Source organism: Anopheles funestus, chromosome 2RL (genome assembly GCF_943734845.2).
Source record: "Anopheles funestus chromosome 2RL, idAnoFuneDA-416_04, whole genome shotgun sequence".
Taxonomy (NCBI): Eukaryota; Metazoa; Arthropoda; class Insecta; order Diptera; family Culicidae; genus Anopheles; species Anopheles funestus.
In genome coordinates, this window is record NC_064598.1 from 32,426,988 (window position 1) to 32,444,998 (window position 18,011).

At 41.7% G+C, this 18,011-nt stretch overlaps 6 protein-coding genes across 6 annotated transcripts in view; 3 read left to right on the forward strand and 3 right to left on the reverse strand.

Annotated features, from left to right (window-relative positions):
• Positions 1–264: 264 nt before the first annotated feature.
• On the reverse strand, positions 265–1,612 carry LOC125764367 (60S ribosomal protein L36). Its single transcript, XM_049428532.1, has 3 exons — positions 1,486–1,612; positions 1,080–1,211; positions 265–733 (listed from the first exon to the last, which is right to left on the reverse strand). Exons 1-3 carry the CDS (start codon positions 1,600–1,602, stop codon positions 515–517), a joined length of 468 nt encoding a protein of 155 aa, XP_049284489.1. The 5' UTR covers positions 1,603–1,612; the 3' UTR covers positions 265–514.
• A 219-nt stretch (positions 1,613–1,831) lies between these two features.
• On the forward strand, positions 1,832–4,255 carry LOC125764315 (histone H4 transcription factor). The gene is made up of 4 exons (XM_049428457.1): positions 1,832–2,335; positions 2,417–3,065; positions 3,191–3,507; positions 3,585–4,255. Exons 1-4 carry the CDS (start codon positions 1,988–1,990, stop codon positions 4,158–4,160), a joined length of 1,890 nt encoding a protein of 629 aa, XP_049284414.1. The 5' UTR covers positions 1,832–1,987; the 3' UTR covers positions 4,161–4,255.
• A 1,028-nt stretch (positions 4,256–5,283) lies between these two features.
• On the forward strand, positions 5,284–7,465 carry LOC125764334 (40S ribosomal protein S6). The gene is made up of 3 exons (XM_049428487.1): positions 5,284–5,412; positions 5,911–6,118; positions 6,198–7,465. The coding sequence occupies exons 1-3, from the start codon at positions 5,407–5,409 to the stop codon at positions 7,250–7,252; spliced, it is 1,269 nt and encodes a 422-aa protein (XP_049284444.1). The 5' UTR covers positions 5,284–5,406; the 3' UTR covers positions 7,253–7,465.
• Positions 7,466–7,789: 324 nt separating this feature from the next.
• LOC125764340 (zinc finger protein 26-like) lies at positions 7,790–9,122 on the reverse strand. The gene is made up of 2 exons (XM_049428492.1): positions 8,845–9,122; positions 7,790–8,760 (listed from the first exon to the last, which is right to left on the reverse strand). Exons 1-2 carry the CDS (start codon positions 9,019–9,021, stop codon positions 7,921–7,923), a joined length of 1,017 nt encoding a protein of 338 aa, XP_049284449.1. The 5' UTR covers positions 9,022–9,122; the 3' UTR covers positions 7,790–7,920.
• Positions 9,123–9,368: 246 nt separating this feature from the next.
• Positions 9,369–9,884, reverse strand: LOC125764379 (39S ribosomal protein L34, mitochondrial). The gene is made up of 2 exons (XM_049428548.1): positions 9,734–9,884; positions 9,369–9,665 (listed from the first exon to the last, which is right to left on the reverse strand). The coding sequence occupies exons 1-2, from the start codon at positions 9,754–9,756 to the stop codon at positions 9,416–9,418; spliced, it is 273 nt and encodes a 90-aa protein (XP_049284505.1). The 5' UTR covers positions 9,757–9,884; the 3' UTR covers positions 9,369–9,415.
• A 287-nt stretch (positions 9,885–10,171) lies between these two features.
• The window catches only part of LOC125764278 (furin-like protease 2), a 365,455-nt gene continuing 357,615 nt past the window's right edge, over positions 10,172–18,011 (forward strand). Inside the window, exon 1 of the mRNA XM_049428341.1 lies at positions 10,172–10,642. The gene's annotated coding sequence lies outside the window, so the exon portion shown is untranslated. The remainder of the gene's footprint in view (positions 10,643–18,011) is intronic.

The following is an 18,011-nucleotide window of genomic DNA, read 5'->3' on the forward strand; positions in this document are numbered from 1 at the left end:
CCATGGAAAAGGGCGGGCCCTAGCACCGACAAATCCTTCGAAACCTAATAGAATACTCATACAATCCATGAAAGACAAACACCGGATACAATCAATCGTGATATTGAAACAGGAATCAAGACAGTCTGGAGAAGGCAAGTTGCACATGGAGTAAAATCTAGTTTTTCTGTGTCCGAGTGATATCCTGTAAAAATCTCCCATTCTTACAATATATCCACCGTGCTTGCATACTTAAAACATAATACACAATGAAATAATGGGCAGTTTATGGTGGATTTAAATTTTTTTGTATTTCTCAAGAATGTTTCAATCCTTACACAAACATCATCACCATCAATCATCACCCGGGCAGCAGTAACTTACGCCCTTCCACGATTGTTCTGTGAGTCGCACGATCGTAAAGCTGATGGTATCGACAACCACCCATCGATCGTATGACGGATGATCGTGATTATTACCATTCGATCGAACGAAAAGGCGTGTAACTGCCACACCAACCGACAGCAAGTAGGGTTTACTTGTGTGCCGCCTTGCGCATATGGGCCAAAATGTTGGACAGTTCTTCGCGCTTCCTCTTGGCACGAATGTGCGTGCCGAGACGCCGCTTCAGGAACTTGAGCGCACGCTTATCCTTGGACACCTTCAGCAATTCCATACCACGCTTCTCGTACGGGGCATGTCCAACGACCTCACGCACCAGATCGCGCACGAACTTCGTGTGCTTGGTTTGGATCTGTTGTGGAAGAAAGAATGTGATACGAATCGTTTACTTAACGGTTCTAAACGGCTGGATGATGCCGGTACTATGCCACATGAGTGCTATGTGCGAATCAGAACCAGAGATTAACCAGCGAGAACGATTTTGCAAACTACATCAACAGAGACGACCAATAAAACATTGGCCGGTCTGTGATTCGTAAGCAAGTTCGAACAGTCTGTGAATGGATTAATGGAAGTTTCATCATGGTAAAGAGAGGATAAATAAAGGTGTTTTTCAACAAGGTGGAAGTTAAAAGAACACCACCGACAAGGGAGGATCGGTCGCGAGGCTTGCTTGGTTAACTTTAATGGATACTTACACCCTTCAGACGGGACGGGCGGATTCCTTTGACTTTGCGGTCACCGCGGTACTGGAGCTGCTTTATTTTCGTCGTCTTGTGGCCTTTGTTCAGGCCGACGCACATTTCATATCTCGGAGCCATGGTTGTCTCCTGCGCACGCCATCGCGCGAAAGGTAAGGTTTGATATGCCAGCAGCGAACAACAACCACACGCACAAATCAGCAACACGATGCAGGAAGAAATGGAATGGAAAAACGTACCGTTAAAATTGAACACATTACACACGCGAAAGTCACTCAAATGTTCTGCACGTGAACCAAAGCAACATGGGCGAATATTGTCGACATTATTCTTTCCGGTCGCGCGAGGCAAACCGTGAAAAAATTGACGAAAATTGCCGCACAACAGTTCGATCACATCTTACCTCCTTGCAATTGACAGCCGGAAAAGACCACCAAAGGTCTGAAGAGATGCGTAGATGGGTTGTAAAGGCGGAAGTTGATCTTTTTTTTGACATCACTCCCATGACAGCAGTCGACATAGAATCGAATGCATTCGGTGCGGTGCGGAATGTCGACTTTCTAAATGGGAAAAATGATCGTTGCCAACAATTGGACAGTTTCTGTGGTAAGTTTTATGTACGTTCTGCTTTTTGGTTGGAATGATAAAAATGGAGAGAAAAATATACTTTTTTCTTGTACCACTGACAGTGACCGTTATCAAAATGGTTGTTTAATGATATTTGTTGATATACATTCTTCTGCGTCTTTTTCTTTCATATGCAATCACATAGACATGGCGTTAAGTGGGACGTCATACGTCAAGTGTTTACCACCGAATTGTTGTAATGTGGTTAGGCCCGCGCTTTTCAACAGTTTCATTCTGGATGTGAAATTTAATACATGCTGTAAGACAAAAGCTCTACAATGGATGTAGGTTCGAAAAAACGAAAAAATAGTTTATCTCCCAAAGAAGGGGTGAAGACACCAAAGAAGGTGAGATTTTCGCTCGCGGAAGACACAGAGAAACAGGCAGTATCAGAACCAATCTTGAAAAAGGACGCAGTAGCAGCAGCAGCAGCATCACCACCAGCAGCAGCATCGCCACCAGCAGCAGCATCGGAAAATGATAGCAGTTTGTCCGAATTGCATGAAACCGTTATTGCTTGGCTTCGGAAAAATTCGACCAACACGAAAGTGTCTTTGCATGCATATTTGAGAGAGTGTGATAATGCTGAATATCAAGAAGAGGAGGTTGATACTGCAGCGATTGAGGTAATAATGATCCGCGCATCACAGTTGATTGATTCTAAACTAATCTCGCTTCCTTTCCTTGCACCGCTACCCTTGCAACAGACCCCCATAAGGATAGCACTTGGCGACTATACGGACAACATGAAGCGCAGAAGCTACAAGTTCGAGTGCGAGTGGGGCAAATGCCAGTTCATGACCGGAACGGATCGCAAATATTTCCTACACGTAGAATCGCACGCTGAAACGACAGTTGGTGAGGAAGATGGAAGCTATACCTGCAAGTGGGATCTGTGCGATTTCAACACCGCGGAAGGGGGCGATTTTATTGGCCACGTGCACTATCATGCGTATCACACGAAGCTGAAGGTACACGGTGCCAGCATACATATGCTAATGCGGCTGCCCAGCTGCACAAATGATAGCCGTGCACGTAACAACATAAGCAACCGGCCGCATATGTTTCGCTGCGAGTGGGCTGATTGTGACGAACGCTTCAACAAAGCGATGGACTTTTTCCATCATACAAAGTACCATATGATGGATATGTTTGTACCGGGGAAGAAATCGACGAGGAAACCAGTAAAGTGCCAATGGTCGCTCTGCAAAAAGTCATTCACTTGCATGGACGCAGCAAAGAAGCACATCAGAACGCATTCGACCGAGCGTGAAATTGCGTGCTATAACTGTGGTACTATGTTGTGGGCGCGTGTAAAGTACATTGATCATTGCACCCGCCAGTTGGGAATGGCCCGTAAGTATTTTCGGGCATACTTATCTCGATGATTCATCGATTCACATCTAATTTATTAATTGTTTTTTTCTTTCTTGTGTTTCTTCTTCTCTCTCTCGGAATTCCCTCTACCGCACGTACCAAAGATCGTAAATATAAGTGCCCGCAATGTGACCGAACCTATGCTACTAAACCTTTGCTGCACAATCACATTGAAAATCACGACAAGTCACATGAATGCGCACTGTGTCCTATGAAGTACCAGTGTGCCAGAAAGTTAGCGCAGCACATGCTTCGAAGGCACATGAAGCTGCGTAACTTCAAGTGCCAGCAGTGTGATTACGCAACGTTCACCCAGTACGAACTAACGAAGCATTTGGCAAAACATGACGAGACGAAAATATTTCGATGCGAAGAGTTTGGATGCAATGTCGCTTACAAATCGGAAGTGTCCATTAAGAAGGTAAACGATGCATGGTTGTGGATAAAACGTTTTCACTGCAGCTACAATTATTCTCGTTCCCTTTGTTCCCTTTTCAGCACATCGGCTGGCATTACAATCTGCCCGTACCGGTTTACGCGTGTCACCTTTGCAAATTCTCGCACAAACTCTCGATCAGAGTGTCGAAACATTTGCGGTTTACGCATAACATTGGACCACCGCCCGGTTTTTGCAACAACCGGTACAAGATGGACAGTGACGGAGTGTTACGGCTGCAGTCGTACGTTACACAAAAGCAGAAAGCAGCTACAGCAACGACAACGGAGGAGGCTGCAGTGCTCCTATCCGATGACGGATGCGATGCTAAAGTTAATGGTGAAAGTGCAGAAAATGCAAACACAGATCTAAGCAAACATAGAAAGCGCGGTACAACGGAACGGAACAAAAAAGCTAACAAGGCAGATACGTACGCCCCGATTAAAGGGATACCACAAATCGAATCATTTAAATCTATCGGTTTGGGTGAGTTTGCTGTTGAGCTAAAAATGGAACCGGAGCCAGAGATGGAACAGCAATCAACATCCGATAGTGATGTTGCTGCTGCTGCGGCCAATCCGAAAGATGTGAAGAATTTTATGGTTATGAAGCGTTACTTGAAAAAAGAGAAAAGTTAAAGAAACTTGGCGAATGACAAGGAATTATCTGTATTTGCTATTTGTATTGTAATTAATGGATTATGGTTTAATAAAAAAAATGTGAACCTATCAGAGATCTTGCTCTGCAGCATATCATTGTGCGTGGAATACTGTATCATTCGTGCTTTGACAACCGTCAGGATCTCTGCAGGCAAGCCAACACAGCTGAGCTAATGAATAAAAAAAAACCAGCCCAACTAGCTCGTGGTTCATTCTTCTCGATAGTCCTTCGTTAGCATAGTCCAGGGCTCGTATCCGTAGGGGACTACCGGGCGTATCAGTGTGCGATACATCGTGCTGGAGTCTTCTACATCGCAGAAGTTTGTGGAGCCCGTAGTAGGCACGATAGCCCTGATAAATACCCCTTCGCAATGGTGTTCCTTGAGTTGAGTTTCCAATTGTTGGCCTGTCGACTTCGTAGCGTGCGTTGATATCTATTAATCCCAAACGAAATTTCATGGTTACTGGTTCTTTGCGGTGGGCAGGGCATCTCTCACAACCGCGTATCTTGTCGGAAGATCTAAGCATTCTAGTTGTTTAAAGTCCCGCAGGATGTATCCTCTAACATGGAGAACAGGGGGTCGGGATTCCCCGTGTAAATAAACTCAGTATTTCAGAGAAATATGTTGCCTTTCTGTATACCGTGGACATATTGATTAGGATATGGAGAGCCTAAAAAGGCTTCGAATCCATACCCATGTTAGTGCGGTAAGGCTGCAATGCACCGACGATAGAACAGGAAATGTAAAAATTTAAATATTGATAAAGATATAAAAGCTAAAAGATAGAATTAAATAAAGAGTGATGATTAATCACAAACGCGAACATTTTACTTTCATCAATCTTCCATATCGGAGTTTTGCTCCGAATACAACATTGCTAAAACAGTCGAGAAATTAACCATGCAGATATTGTTGCTAGAAATAAAAATTTAATTTTGTTTAATGCAATTTGGTCCCTAGTTGTAGCGAAAAAGAAGGTTAATAACAAATTGTAGAATAACATAATATTTTGTTCCAAATTACATTATTTAATGTCGACATAAGGCGACATCTGCGTGCTGGTTCGCATCGAACGCATTCCCCGCCTAAAGTCGACATCATTGACAGTGACAAACGTCATTACGACGGAAAACGGAAGTAGGTAGCGGTGTTCAGCTTGCTAGAATCGCTCCGATTTGACAGCCTTTTTACTCTCCTGGAGTGTATGGGAATAGACGTGTAAAATGAAGGTACGAGCGAATAATGCTGAAATAAACATGAAATACGGTGCTGATTGATCTGCTGCGGTTGTGATTAAGTAGTGGGCTAGTAGATTGCGTTTGTTTGTTGCAGTGAAACAGTCTGGTGAAGCAGAAATGGTGCAATAAATGGTTGTCGGCCACAAGGCAACGCGTGTTAGCTTGCTGTGTGTTTCGTTGTCGTATCCAATGTTTGACAGTCGTGTCTTGCGGGGGATGGATATGATGAACCCGGCCTGATGAAGTATAGGCCAGTTGTTAGATGGAGATTACGATCCCCCTGTTGACCCCCGATCTTAACGATGGTTAACTGATGCTTTCGCCATATTAATAACGCAAATTTGAATTTTTTTCATTGCATCATTGCATCCCTATGTTTCGATGGTTCTTCAGTGCAACAAACAACCGATCTCTGGATAAGATGGCGATGTTCCGGGGTGTATGCTTTGGAATCGAATCGATGTGTTGACTCTTTTTTTTGCATTACAGTTGAACGTTTCGTTTCCCGCTACGGGGGCTCAGAAGACCTTCGAGATCCCCTCGGATGACCACAAGCTGCGTCAGTTCTATGACAAGCGTATGGGCGCGGAACTTGCCGCCGATCATCTCGGTGACGAATGGAAAGGCTACATCTTGAAGATTGCCGGCGGTAACGATAAGCAGGGTTTCCCCATGAAGCAGGGTGTGCTGACCAACAGTAAGTAAAAGTGGAAAGAATCAAAACGGCTGTGGTGCTGCTCGTTCGGAGGCTCTAATTGCAACCGTTTCCTTCTCAGCTCGTGTTCGTCTGCTCCTGAAGAAGGGCCACTCTTGCTATCGTCCGCGTCGTACCGGAGAACGCAAGCGTAAGTCGGTGCGTGGTTGCATTGTCGATCAAAACCTGTCCGCCCTGGCGCTGATCATCGTGCGCAAGGGTGAGCAAGAAATTCCCGGCCTGACTGACGTGAATGTGCCGCGCCGTCTCGGTCCGAAGCGTGCGAGCAACATCCGCAAGCTGTACAATCTGGACAAGAAGGAGGATGATGTGCGCCAGTATGTTGTGAAGCGTCAGCTGCCGGTAAAGGATGGCAAGAAGCCGCGCTACAAGTCGCCCAAGATTCAGCGCCTGATCACCCCGGTGGTGCTGCAGCGCAAGAGACACCGTCTGCTGATTAAGAAGCGCCGTTCGGAGGCTCGCCGTGAGGCGGAAGCGCAGTACTCGCGACTCCTAGCCATGCGTCGTCGCCAGGAGCGTGTGCGCCGTCATTCGCGCCTGTCGTCCATGCGCGACTCCCGCAGCTCGCTGACCTCGGAGAAGGACAAGAAGTCGTTGGCTGCGGCCAAGAAGAAGGAAGCCGCTTCCAAGAAGGAGGCTACTACGACCACCGCCGCCACCGCAACCAGCGCGAAGAAGGGTGCCGTTGCGAAGAAGGAAGTCGCGAAGAAGGACGCTGGCAAGAAGGCAACCGGCGGCAAGAAGGAGGTGAAGAAGGATGCCACCAAGAAGGAGGTGAAAAAGGATGCGCCCAAGAAGGAGGTAAAGAAGGACGCTGGCAAGAAGGATGGCAAGAAGGAGGAGAAGAAGCCGGCAGCGGCATCCGCTACCGCCGGTAAGAAGGCGGTGGCGGCCGCTAAGCCCGAGGCCAAGAAGGCCGCTCCGAAGACCGAGGGCAAGAAGCCGGCAGCAGCTGCGGCAACCGGTGGCGACAAGAAGCCGGCGAAGAAGGAGGCAGCACCGGCGGCTGCCGCCAAGAAGGAAGCCCCGAAGCGCAAGCCCGAACCAGCCCAGCAGAAGGGTGAGGCCAGCGCGGCAAAGAAGGAGAAGAAACAGCAGCAACAGAAGAAGAAGTAGACGTGTGTTGGCCCCGGGGGGTTTGTGGCCATGAGGTGAAAAAGATAAAACCGGTTGTTCCAGCATATCCGGCGCCCGGATCTCCGATCCTGATTCTGACACCTGCTACCGGTTTCCTGCTACCGGGTTCGCTATTAGGGGTTTTTTTGTAATTTAATCTTAAACGATATGAAGAAAAACACAATACAACAGAGGTAATGATAAAGGATCGGACATGGTGTATAGTTGAATTGGTTTCTTTCTTGTTATTAAACACTTCACTGAGCAACTGACGCTTGCTGTTGATCATCCGAAAGGAAGTAATTTATATCGCGGTTTTGCTTTTCTTCCGCCGGCATTTCCGAGTCTTTGTGAAATAAAACTAGACTTTGGTCGTAAACCAACGGACTTAAATGTTTATGGAACATGTAAACAAAGTTCAATGAAGCATAATCACTAAGCAGAACAGAAAAGCATTATAAAAAAACGTGATTTTTATTCATTCTAAATCGCATAAAACCTGTTACGCACAAAAATAAGTCTTTTGACCGCAGAAAGTGATTGTGTGTAATGGGCTTTATTATTCCAAATATATCAAGAAATAACTAATGCACATTATCAACACAATTAGGAAAAACTATTCAAACAGATCGGTAAACGGTTCTGTGACATCAACATTTGTTTTGCTTTCATTTTACAATTCCCAATTCCAGCGCCTTCGCTATATTGCTAGTCGGGTGCATACGGGTCAGATGGTTCCGTAAGTGCACCTTCTGCGTGAAGTGCCGATTCGCACAGATAATGCACTGGTACGGTTTCAGCCCGGTGTGGGTCCGTTTGTGTTTGTTCAGATCGGAGCTGCTGGTAAATGCCTTGTCGCACACATCGCACGAAAACGGTTTAACGTTCGTGTGCGTTAACAGGTGCGTCTTCATGGCGCTCGATTGCGTGAACGCTTTGCCGCATATGTTGCACTCGAACGGTCTTTCAGCCGTGTGCGTCCGCAGGTGCGATTTCAGGTTGCCGGACTGGACGAAACTTTTGTCACAGTAATCACACTCGTACATCTTGACCTGTGCATGAAGCCGCAAATGATCGACCAAGTTGGACCGCCGCAGGAACGTTTTATCACATACGTTGCAATGGTGCGCGGTGGTGGCACGAGGTTCCGAACGAGGTTTAGGCTCGGGCACTTTTGTGCCAATCTGCTGCAGTACGATCTCGACTGCTGTTAGGGCACGCTTTTCACTCTCCAAACAATCGTTCGGTTCGCTTTCTTTCTCGCCCGTTTGCTGGTGTTCGTTCAACTCTTCATCTTGTTCGATTTCCATGTGTATTTCATCATTTTCGGCTGAGGCATAGCTGTCGGCATTTTGTTCCTCAGCGTTCGACTCGAGTGCTTCCTCGTCGAGATAATTTTGTAGCATCTCATTAGTGCGGTAAAAATCTTGAATGAAGCAATACGCATCGTCCAGACGGGTGGAACACAATTTGCAGATCTTCGAAGGAAGCTTGCTGGTTAAAAGTATCTGCGTGGGAAGGATTTGAAACGTTTAAACTTTAGAGAAACATCCCCATCAATGCTAACGTTGTACCGCGGCAGCCGCACTTACCTCATTGCTGGTAACCTTCTGTATAGCTTCTATCAATGTGATATCATTATCCGATGCAAGCAATGTTTTGGAGATGTCAAAGTAATGATCAGACTCGTTCGACGATAAGCAGAGCCGGCAGCAGGTACTGAAGTTGGTAATTGTTATTTCGAACGTACATTCGTCCCTTGAGCCCATCGTTGTAACGCAAATCGGGGAAACCGAGCGTAAGCAGAGTCGCACTGCGTGAAACTTTGTTATGATGCTGTGAAGCAGCTGTCAAAATTTGGTAAACAAAAAGCGAACACAAGGTGGCTCAGGCTCAATTGCAGCGGTCAAATTATGTTCTTTTCGAAAAATATATTACCGATATAGAAAGTAAATTAAAACGTGTTGGATTCAACAAAAATTAATTGCTAATTACACATAATTATATTCTTTTACCATGAGTTTATTTGTTTTGTGTAACAAACTTCTGACCATCGCATTTTCATTTTATTCCTCCTCTAATGGCGAGTGTTTTTTCTATTATACGATTATGTTACGGTTTCCTTCAGTTTAAACTATTCAACTAAAAACCAAATGCTCAAGCTTAATGCGATAGCACGTGCCTTCCTTTCAATATTTTTCTCATCAACACTCGGCGACCGGACAGAGTAGACATCCTTTTCAACCAACCGTGCACACGGACGCGTTTGGTTTCTCGTGCACGTGGAAATTGGTTGCGGATGACTGTCCGTGTGGAAAGGAAGCCCCAGGCACCACCGGCCGTTACTTCCGAGAGGCTATTTGCTAGATTGCCGCTGAAGAATGGAACTGTCGGTAGCTTAGGCAGCAAGATTCTGGAAGTTACGTAAAGCGATACGAGCGGTAGTTTTGTGGAATTTGTGTACTACAAACCAATACTCACTGCAATGATCGCACCAAAGCCATCTGAAAAGCGTTTTACTCGTATAATAAACAGGAACCGGTAGGTAAACGCAATTTGTGTAGAACAATCCGTGTTTATGGATTATTTTAGCTGAAGGATGGTATTGTTGTGATCTAGCAAGACATTTGACAGCTGATTGCTATGTACAAGGTGTGCAGAGCAACAGCGCAACAACTGCTCTAGATCAGTCATGATTGACATGTTTGGGAGTGAATTTTTAAAGTAACCGTTAAATGGCACTAGTTCGATATTAAAAACTAAACTACTTTAAAAATGTAGCAAAAATGCCAAAGTAGATTTGGCCCCTTTATTTATAAATTTGACGCCCCTGCACCTCTACCACTGACAACTTAAACTTAACAAAACCGATCGAGTATCGGTTTATACTACATAGCGCAGTGCTAGTGCAAACATACTCCCTCACATGACAGAATGTCATAACAACATTAATATAAACAAAGTAGCATGTGCTCTTCGCGGTCCATGGTTACAAGAAGGATGTAAATCTTATAAATCGGAAGCGTTTTATCGAGAGGGGACAAATCTTATTTATCGGAAGCGTAATAATTCCCTTTGCCGTGGTGCCATCCGTGTTGTGTGTTGTGTTGTGCTTCATCTTGTGCAGCTGGCCTCGATGCCGTGCCAAGTGTTCCGTGCGGGTTAAGTGCTTCGCATCCGTGTGATCGTCTATGTTGTGTGTTGTGTTTGCCGGTTTATTTTTCACAGCTGGCTTCCGTTCAGTTGAATATATCCCGATGGATTGCGGCTTCAGTTCAGTTCTCGCTAGTTGTGTACCAAAAAGTTAAAGTGTAGCAAAATGTGTTTGAAATGGTAGTATATATTCAGGTGTTGTGATATCGGACCAAAACTCAACATTATCAGAATCAGGTAAGCAATAAATTTACTACATTTGGAACTACTTACCATTACAACATTTCAACCGATAAGCGTGATATATTCATGTCATGCTAATAATTGTATAAGAAAACAAACATTACTTATATCAGGACAAAATGGAGCAAAGTTTTACCACAATACTTTTGTGTGTTTTGTGTTTTTGTTTTTTTTTTATTAGTTTAAGTTAAGTTTATTTTCATTAAGATTAATTTCCTGTCGGATGTCAAAACCATTTAAATTATTTTATCTTGTTAAATTATTACTCCATCTGTTTTGGGGGGTTTCTTCTTCTGCTCGCCAGTAGTTCTCTTGTAGCTTAGTTTGATTTTTTCTTCATTCCCCATTTTCTGCCCTTCGATTAGTTTCAGCTTTGCTTATAAGATTCATTTGTTTTGTTCATTTTCTAGTGTGTTAGTGTTACTTTTTTGTTATTTTTGTCGATGAATTTCATCTATTGTTTTTTTTCTCTCTTCTTCTCTTTCTTTCAACATTTTCATTACAAAAAGGAATAAAGCTTCAATTAGTGTGCATGCGTGTTTCGTTTCACTTTTGTTTGTTTTTTTGGTAAGAATATGTTTGGAAATATTTGTTCCACCCTTTTGGAACACAGCGCCTTCGGCTTTTGGTTTAGTTTAGCATTGCTGTTTTAAGGACGTGAGTTAAAAACCCCTACTGCATTCGTACGTTCGTAGCTTGGTTGGTTTAAGTGTCCCTTTTTGCGTGCTACGTTTCGAGTCGTTTGCGTTTTTCTCTTCATTCATTTTGTCTCATCTTATTGTACGCTACTACACTATCGCTTGCAGTAAGTGTAGCTCAAAACCATCTAGGGTTGAGTGTTTGTAATTGGCATTGTTACGAATCTCATTCTAGTAGAAAATAAAGAACAATGTTTGAAAATTTGGTGAAAAACATTTGAAAAATTTTAACGATTGTAAGAGAAAACCAACACTATTTTACATGCAGACCTGGGATGGGCCATTACAGGCATCCTTTTTTTTTTTTGTTTTGTGTGAATTTTTCTTTTGTTAGTACAGCCATTAGAAGTCTAGCTAGCTAGGCGCGATATCGTTGCGAGGCGCAGTTTGACTGCACCTCAATTCCTATCAGTTGATGTATGCTTGTTTGCCTTACAATCTAAAGTCCAATAGGGAATAGTGTGTTTTGTTTTGTTTTGCGCTTTGAGCCACATCGTTAAGTGTAAGTAGTATTCTGGCGAAACGGAGAAGCTTTTAGTGAGTAAAAAAAAACAACAAACACGCATCCCCCCCACGTGTTTGACAGGAGCGATTTGGCGCCTACTTGTTTGACGTGTTTCTTCATTAATTTATTGTGATTGCCTATAACCACCAACACTACCTACAAGCCTTGCGCAGGCTGCTAGGATCAATTTTGTTTTTAAATTTAAACTAGAGCTAGAGCTGTTTGGAAGGATTTTTCTTACCGCCTACACCCGAAGCGCCGATTTAGCGCCGTTAACAGTGTTTATAGTTTATCTTTTTTTTTCTTCAGAAAAAATGGGAAAAAACAATCACTTTATCTTATACTCGAGATATGCATAATCTGTGTGGTATTTATTTCACTTCTTCCTCGCTTTTCCCCCCCTTCCCGCCTCCCCTCCCATCGTATTGCCAACGCTCGTGAAAACCGAAGGACAGTGGTTGGCGCCGCAATGTATGCAAACGCATCACAACTAAAAATTAAAAGCGTTCTAAAGCTTTGTGGCTTTAGGAATCATATCGTATATGGTCGAGATGGTGCAAATGATCGCCATGTTCTACCTACCCCTAAAACTAGCCTTTCTGCACCCCTCTTTTTTTAAAACCAACTTGACCATCACACGCACACAGGAAAGCTACACACATAAAGGGCGTACGTAATGCTACACATACAAGCTTTTTATTGCGCAAAATTACACACCGGACGCAAGTGCAACATAATTCCTTTAGGTATGTGTGTGTGTGTGTTTGTATTTTCGTATGCAATTTGTCATTTTGTGAAATTAGCAAGGAGGACACAGCATCGTCCGGCATCGCTAAAAGGTGGTTGCACGCAAAATGGCCGTGGCCATCAATGACGATGTTAATAAGCTTTCTTATTGCAGCAAACAAGGCACTGTGGATTTTTTATCGATTTTTAGTGATTTCCGTTCCATTTGTTTTTTTTTTCTCCCCCGCGTCCCACTCTTCTAGCTTCATGCTGCAGCTTTCGATTCGATGCTTGAAGATCTACAGCGTTCTAATGGACAATTTTTTTTTGTTATATACTTTCCTATTACGTTCTGCTTTTTCCATCACCATTTTTCATTGTTTTTGTTTTATTATTTCACTCGCGTTTCACTTCCACTCTAGTTTCTGTGTGCTGTATTTGTTTTGTTTTACTTTTTTAGTTAAGTTACCGTTGTTTAGGGATCGGTTTCGTTTTTCTTTTTTTTACTTTTTTTGTTCCATTTTCTTTTCCTTTACGTATCATACAGCAGCCAGACCATCGCGCCATGCTTTTAGCTCCTTTAATCCATTGATTTTTAAATTTCCTAACCTATCATCACCTGGTGGCGGTTGCTGATAATGCTGACGACACGTATCGTACCAGCAGAATCATTGCACCGTTTTACCGTTTATTATCTTAGCTCTCGTCACCATCATCATCATCATCATCATCGCCGTCATCAACCTAAAGCAAAACCACCATAATCAGTGGTAGTATTTTCTGGTTCCCTTTGGTTTCCTTTTTTTTCCCTCCCCTCCCCTTGTTTGGACGTCATTTGTGTTGTGTGAAAAAAAGGGGAAACAAAAAACGCGATACGCCCCAAAAGTTGATTGGAGTCGTTTTGCAGTCAGCGCGAAAGAAGCGTTTCGTTAGCTTCCCAGGGCAGAGTTTCACCCATGCGGTGATGGTGTGTATTTGTTTATTTTTATATTTGTGTCTCTGTTTGCATCACGACATCTCAATATCCTTCCGAAGCGAATGGTTTGGAGCGCCTAGGCAGCGTTACAACATTATTCTTAAACTGTAACCGTGAAGAGATATAGCGCGCTTGGTTTTGTTTAACGTTGCGCTGCTTGTAAGATTTATTATCTTAATCATGTTTTTTTTTGTTGCTTTTCTCCCCCCAATCTGCTGCTTTGATATTGCAATGATAAAAATCTTTAAAAATTGGCTTATGTATATTAAAGGGGATGTGGTTCGCTGAGATGTAACAGTAGCATCACACATGTGTGGTTTGGTCTTCCATCCGATAGTGGTGTGTTCTCCTCCCACGGAAAGGGGGAGCTGTTGTTTTAACGAAAATAGCTTATCAAAGCTTACAAAAAAAAATGGACGTTGCACGCGTATATGCTTTGCTCGACCTGAAGCTGGATTTCTTCAACTATATGCAGCAAAACAGGCTTAAATTAGATTGGTTGATCTGCTTTCTATTTGTACGAATCCAGTCAAATCCAATCCCACGTTTGCATTTTATTCTGTGTGTGTGTTTTTTTTTTGGCGAGAAATGAAACGTGCACAAATTGCTATTAATACTTTTTGTTTGTAGTCTTGCATTTTCTATTTTCATTGTTTATTTTCCTATCAACCGTTGTTCATTTTTACTGGTCTGGAAAATCTGGTTAAACAGCATAATGGAGTGACTTTTTAAATTTGTTCTAAATCCTACCATTACCCCTTTCTGAATGATCTAAAACCCCCCTCAGTCATGTTCGTTCCGCTCCATTTGTGTTGTTGTTTGATTTTCTCCCACAGGATAATCATTAAAAGAAAAAAACTTTTTCAACCTCCCTATGTTTGTAAATGTGTATAAACATACCAACATCGTGTTTGGTTTGATGCTGGTAAGAACCAAAAAAATCTAAACAAACACAAAGTTAATGAGCAACAAAGTCGAAAAAAAACGAATGTTTTCCAACAACTAGACTAAAACAAAATGGAGCAAAACATGATACATGTGTAACACAAAAAAAAAATCGCTTCCAACGAAATATCATTTTCAAAACGCGGTATTAAACCATCATTAAAAAAGAACACCGAATCAAGCAAAGTTGTGACCAAATTTCCACGAGTGCGTGCAAAAAAAAAACCCGGTGCTTTTTGATGTTTGGAAAATTAACTTCTCAGTTGGAAAAAAGGAATCAAAAAAAAAAAACACCAACCGCTTAGATACCCCTAGAGCTCGTTTGATTAGGCCTGATATTTGGGAAACCGTAAGGAAGAAACTTTTTTTACTTTCTTTCCTCCATACCCGTTGGGTTAATCCTGATCCGTGGGAAAACTCTTTCCAAGTTGTGACTAGTTCCTGGAACAGGGCGCAAACATTTTGCCATGATTTGCCATCGATGGATTTCCTTTCCGTTTTCCTTGACGATGGCTAATGGTTTCGAGTGAAATAATCAAGTCAAGCAAGCCTCACCCAAAACGACAGGGTGCCTGTCGGGTATTGAAGTTACAGTTGTTTAATTGGCCTAAATGTTAAACCATTAGACAGGATTGATAAGGCTGAAAATGTGTATTTTTTTGTATTTGTTTGCTAATTCTTTCATTCTCTTCAAGCTTTAAGGATGAAAGTCCGGTTGAGGGTTTTTTGGGGGTTAATCCTGTACCTTCACAACCATCATCAATTGCTTCACTTTCTGCCCAAGTCGTTAAGCTTGGTGGCACATTTTCTCACCACATTTTATATAGACGAGACTTTAATAAACGGTGTCTCCAATCTGTTTGGGGAGTGATTATATTCTTTTCAAAGCTTTAAAGCTCATTAATTTGACATAAATTGCTCATCGCTCAATATCGCTATCGGTTACTGTAGTAGCATCACTTCGTTGAATGTAATTTGTCCGTTATTGCAACACTGTTGGAAAGAGGAATTCAAACAAGCAAAAAAAAAATCATCAAAAACAGTTACTTGATGTTTTTCAAGCGTGCAAAAGACAACAAAATAATAATACAAGCTTGCAATTGCAAGAAAGATGCTAAAGGAATTATTTACACTTCGCGGCTGTGATTGAGAAGCGTTGTTGGTATTTATGTTTCATCATCAATCGGTGTGTGTGTATTTGTTTGTCTTTTTTTTTGCTTTCTTTCCCACCCCAGCTATAGTTGTTTGAAGAGCAGCTCTCGCTTCGTAAAGGTAAAGGCAAAAAAAAAAATACTTTAAGAAGGTCCAACTTTGGTTGGGAAACGTTTACTGTACAAATTTGCACTTTTGTTCCACAATGTTTGTTACACTATCCGCGTGTGCTCTCCCTTACTACCATCTCTCTCTCTCTCTCTGGATCTACATTTTTATGAAGATGAGCGAAAGTTTCCAACAAAAGAACAACGAACGAAGAGCTGTAAGAAAGCGTTGTGTTTCTAAGTAAATTAAGCTGTTGCTGTTGATTAATTTATTGTTCGAGCGTTGTGATTTTCTTTTTCGGTGTAAGTTGATGCTTTTGGGTATCTTGTTGGTTGTGCCATATCACGTTCAATTAAATTGATTCTTCTTTCAATTGCTAATTGCTAAAAATTGAAGATGCTATTGTTTAAGTTGTTGAAAACGAATCAAAACGATGAGTAGCACGTGCGAGTTGTGTAGTGAAAATTTATTTAAATATTTAATGTCAACAAACGGATTTCTTTAGAACATTCGCCACCTTCTTGATTTCATAATGTTTTGTTCGAGGTCGTCGCATTCCTTCTCCCATTCGGGATACTGCCATCGGTGTACAATGTGCGGAATTTTGATTGATGATGTCAAACATCATCATCATAACCATCATGAACGTTCCCAATAGAAATATCAATATGAAAATTGTGTCACTTCTTCAGCGAACAGAAGTGTTTCATTTCTTTTTCGTTCGGTACAAACCTTTCATAATGGAGTGTGATTGTGGGCTATGAGCTTTAAGAATGGATGTAATAAGATGTTTCAGACCGTTGTAACCGTTTCTGGTGCCATTCTCTACTAACGAGTGAGGACGGTTGAGAGGTTTTGCTTCTCAACTTGGTTTTTAGTGCGGGTATTGTTTTGCAGTATGTACATTAATGTAACAGCGAGAGTAGGATTTTTTCTAAATTCCTTTAAACGAAACTAAATGGCACTTTTAAAACTGGATGCTTTCTAGCCGAGTAGGCTTGGCAATGGGAAGTAATGCTTGAAACCGACTCCCATTGGTTGTAGTTTTCCTGGATTGTGGGTTAAATGTAAAAATACTCTATATTTTGTACATGTTCCATTGAGTATTTGTACAAGAGCTACTGTACAAGAGTAATAAAACAAGTTGATAGGTTAATGAACCTTTTTGAAAAAACACAAAACAAAAGTAAAAAATACCTTCCAGAAACATAAGATAAAGCGTGAAACTGTTCTCAAATTTTGCCATGGTAATAAAGAAACTAAAGTATATTCTTATTTTAAGAGCATGCTAACAGGCTTTTGCGAAGGTTTTGCACAATTTGTTACAAGATGAACAAAAATTCTAATTTGATTATAATTTGAGCAGTAAAAATGTTGGGCACTTGCGATCATAGCCATAGAACTCACAAGAACTGCCTTGTTGATACTGTTTTAAATTTAATATAATAATTTTTTTTGTGTAGAGTATTGTTTTTTGTTGGTTAGTAATTTTATGGTATCCCTATCGTGTGGATTGCGTATTGCAATACAAGAAAATCATGCTTAAGAATTATTGCTTCAAATAGAGCATTTTGCATTTAGATTATTTTACATACATTAATAACTGGATGATTCCATTCAAAATCAGATACCGCAATAAAATATTATATTTTTATATATAAGTATCGAAACGATTATTACAGCAATTCTGTATAGAAATTCTGCTTTTTTGAAGATAAATTAAATTGCAATGTTGGCCTTCTCTTAGTCCAGATCTGTAGTTCGGTAGGATATAGCTGTTTGTGCTACGATTCCTAATCATCGAAGAAACAATGGGGATGATATTATGCCCACAGTTCTCTTCCAAGTTATAGAATGAGCCAGATAATATACATCATTAAAGCAACATTTTTAAATTTTTTATATTGTTTTGTTTTTTTTTTATCGATATGTTTCCAGAAGTTGTTGAATAGAGTAGTACGATTTTATACCCAATTTCTGAACTACAAACAAGACATTGGTGCTGATTAGTGTTGTGCTTAATGAATCTTAGGACGAGAATCATTGATAGGAATTTTCACTGAAGAGTCATTCCAATCATGATTCAACTTCCAAAAAAGTTGGAGAATCCTCAAAGATTAATTAATTGTCAAAGGTTTATGTATCATCAAATATTTGGATGGGATTTGATATCTGTTTCTGTTCTTGTTTCCCGCTACCACATACAACACCGGGCAGCCTCGAATCTGTGAGAAAAAAAATCTGTGATTCAAG

What these genes read in the sequence shown, in the direction of transcription:
- LOC125764379 (XM_049428548.1), bottom strand. Translation starts at nt 9,756, where the DNA reads ATGGCTTTGGTGCGATCATTGCA. An exon ending in GCTTTGGTGCGATCATTGCA is followed by an intron (nt 9,666 to 9,733) that starts GTGAGTATTGGT and finishes CGTAACTTCCAG; the next exon opens with AATCTTGCTGCCTAAGCTAC.
- LOC125764340 (XM_049428492.1), bottom strand. Translation starts at nt 9,021, where the DNA reads ATGGGCTCAAGGGACGAATGTACGTTCGAAATAACAATTACCAACTTC. An exon ending in AGAAGGTTACCAGCAATGAG is followed by an intron (nt 8,761 to 8,844) that starts GTAAGTGCGGCT and finishes CTTCCCACGCAG; the next exon opens with ATACTTTTAACCAGCAAGCT.
- LOC125764315 (XM_049428457.1), top strand. Translation starts at nt 1,988, where the DNA reads ATGGATGTAGGTTCGAAAAAACGAAAAAATAGTTTATCTCCCAAAGAA. An exon ending in CCGCCAGTTGGGAATGGCCC is followed by an intron (nt 3,066 to 3,190) that starts GTAAGTATTTTC and finishes CACGTACCAAAG; the next exon opens with ATCGTAAATATAAGTGCCCG. An exon ending in CGGAAGTGTCCATTAAGAAG is followed by an intron (nt 3,508 to 3,584) that starts GTAAACGATGCA and finishes TTCCCTTTTCAG; the next exon opens with CACATCGGCTGGCATTACAA.
- LOC125764367 (XM_049428532.1), bottom strand. Translation starts at nt 1,602, where the DNA reads ATGTCGACTGCTGTCATGGGAGTGATGTCAAAAAAAAGATCAACTTCC. An exon ending in CGGCTGTCAATTGCAAGGAG is followed by an intron (nt 1,212 to 1,485) that starts GTAAGATGTGAT and finishes TGGCGTGCGCAG; the next exon opens with GAGACAACCATGGCTCCGAG. An exon ending in GCCCGTCCCGTCTGAAGGGT is followed by an intron (nt 734 to 1,079) that starts GTAAGTATCCAT and finishes CTTCCACAACAG; the next exon opens with ATCCAAACCAAGCACACGAA.
- LOC125764334 (XM_049428487.1), top strand. An exon ending in GCAGGGTGTGCTGACCAACA is followed by an intron (nt 6,119 to 6,197) that starts GTAAGTAAAAGT and finishes TTTCCTTCTCAG; the next exon opens with CTCGTGTTCGTCTGCTCCTG.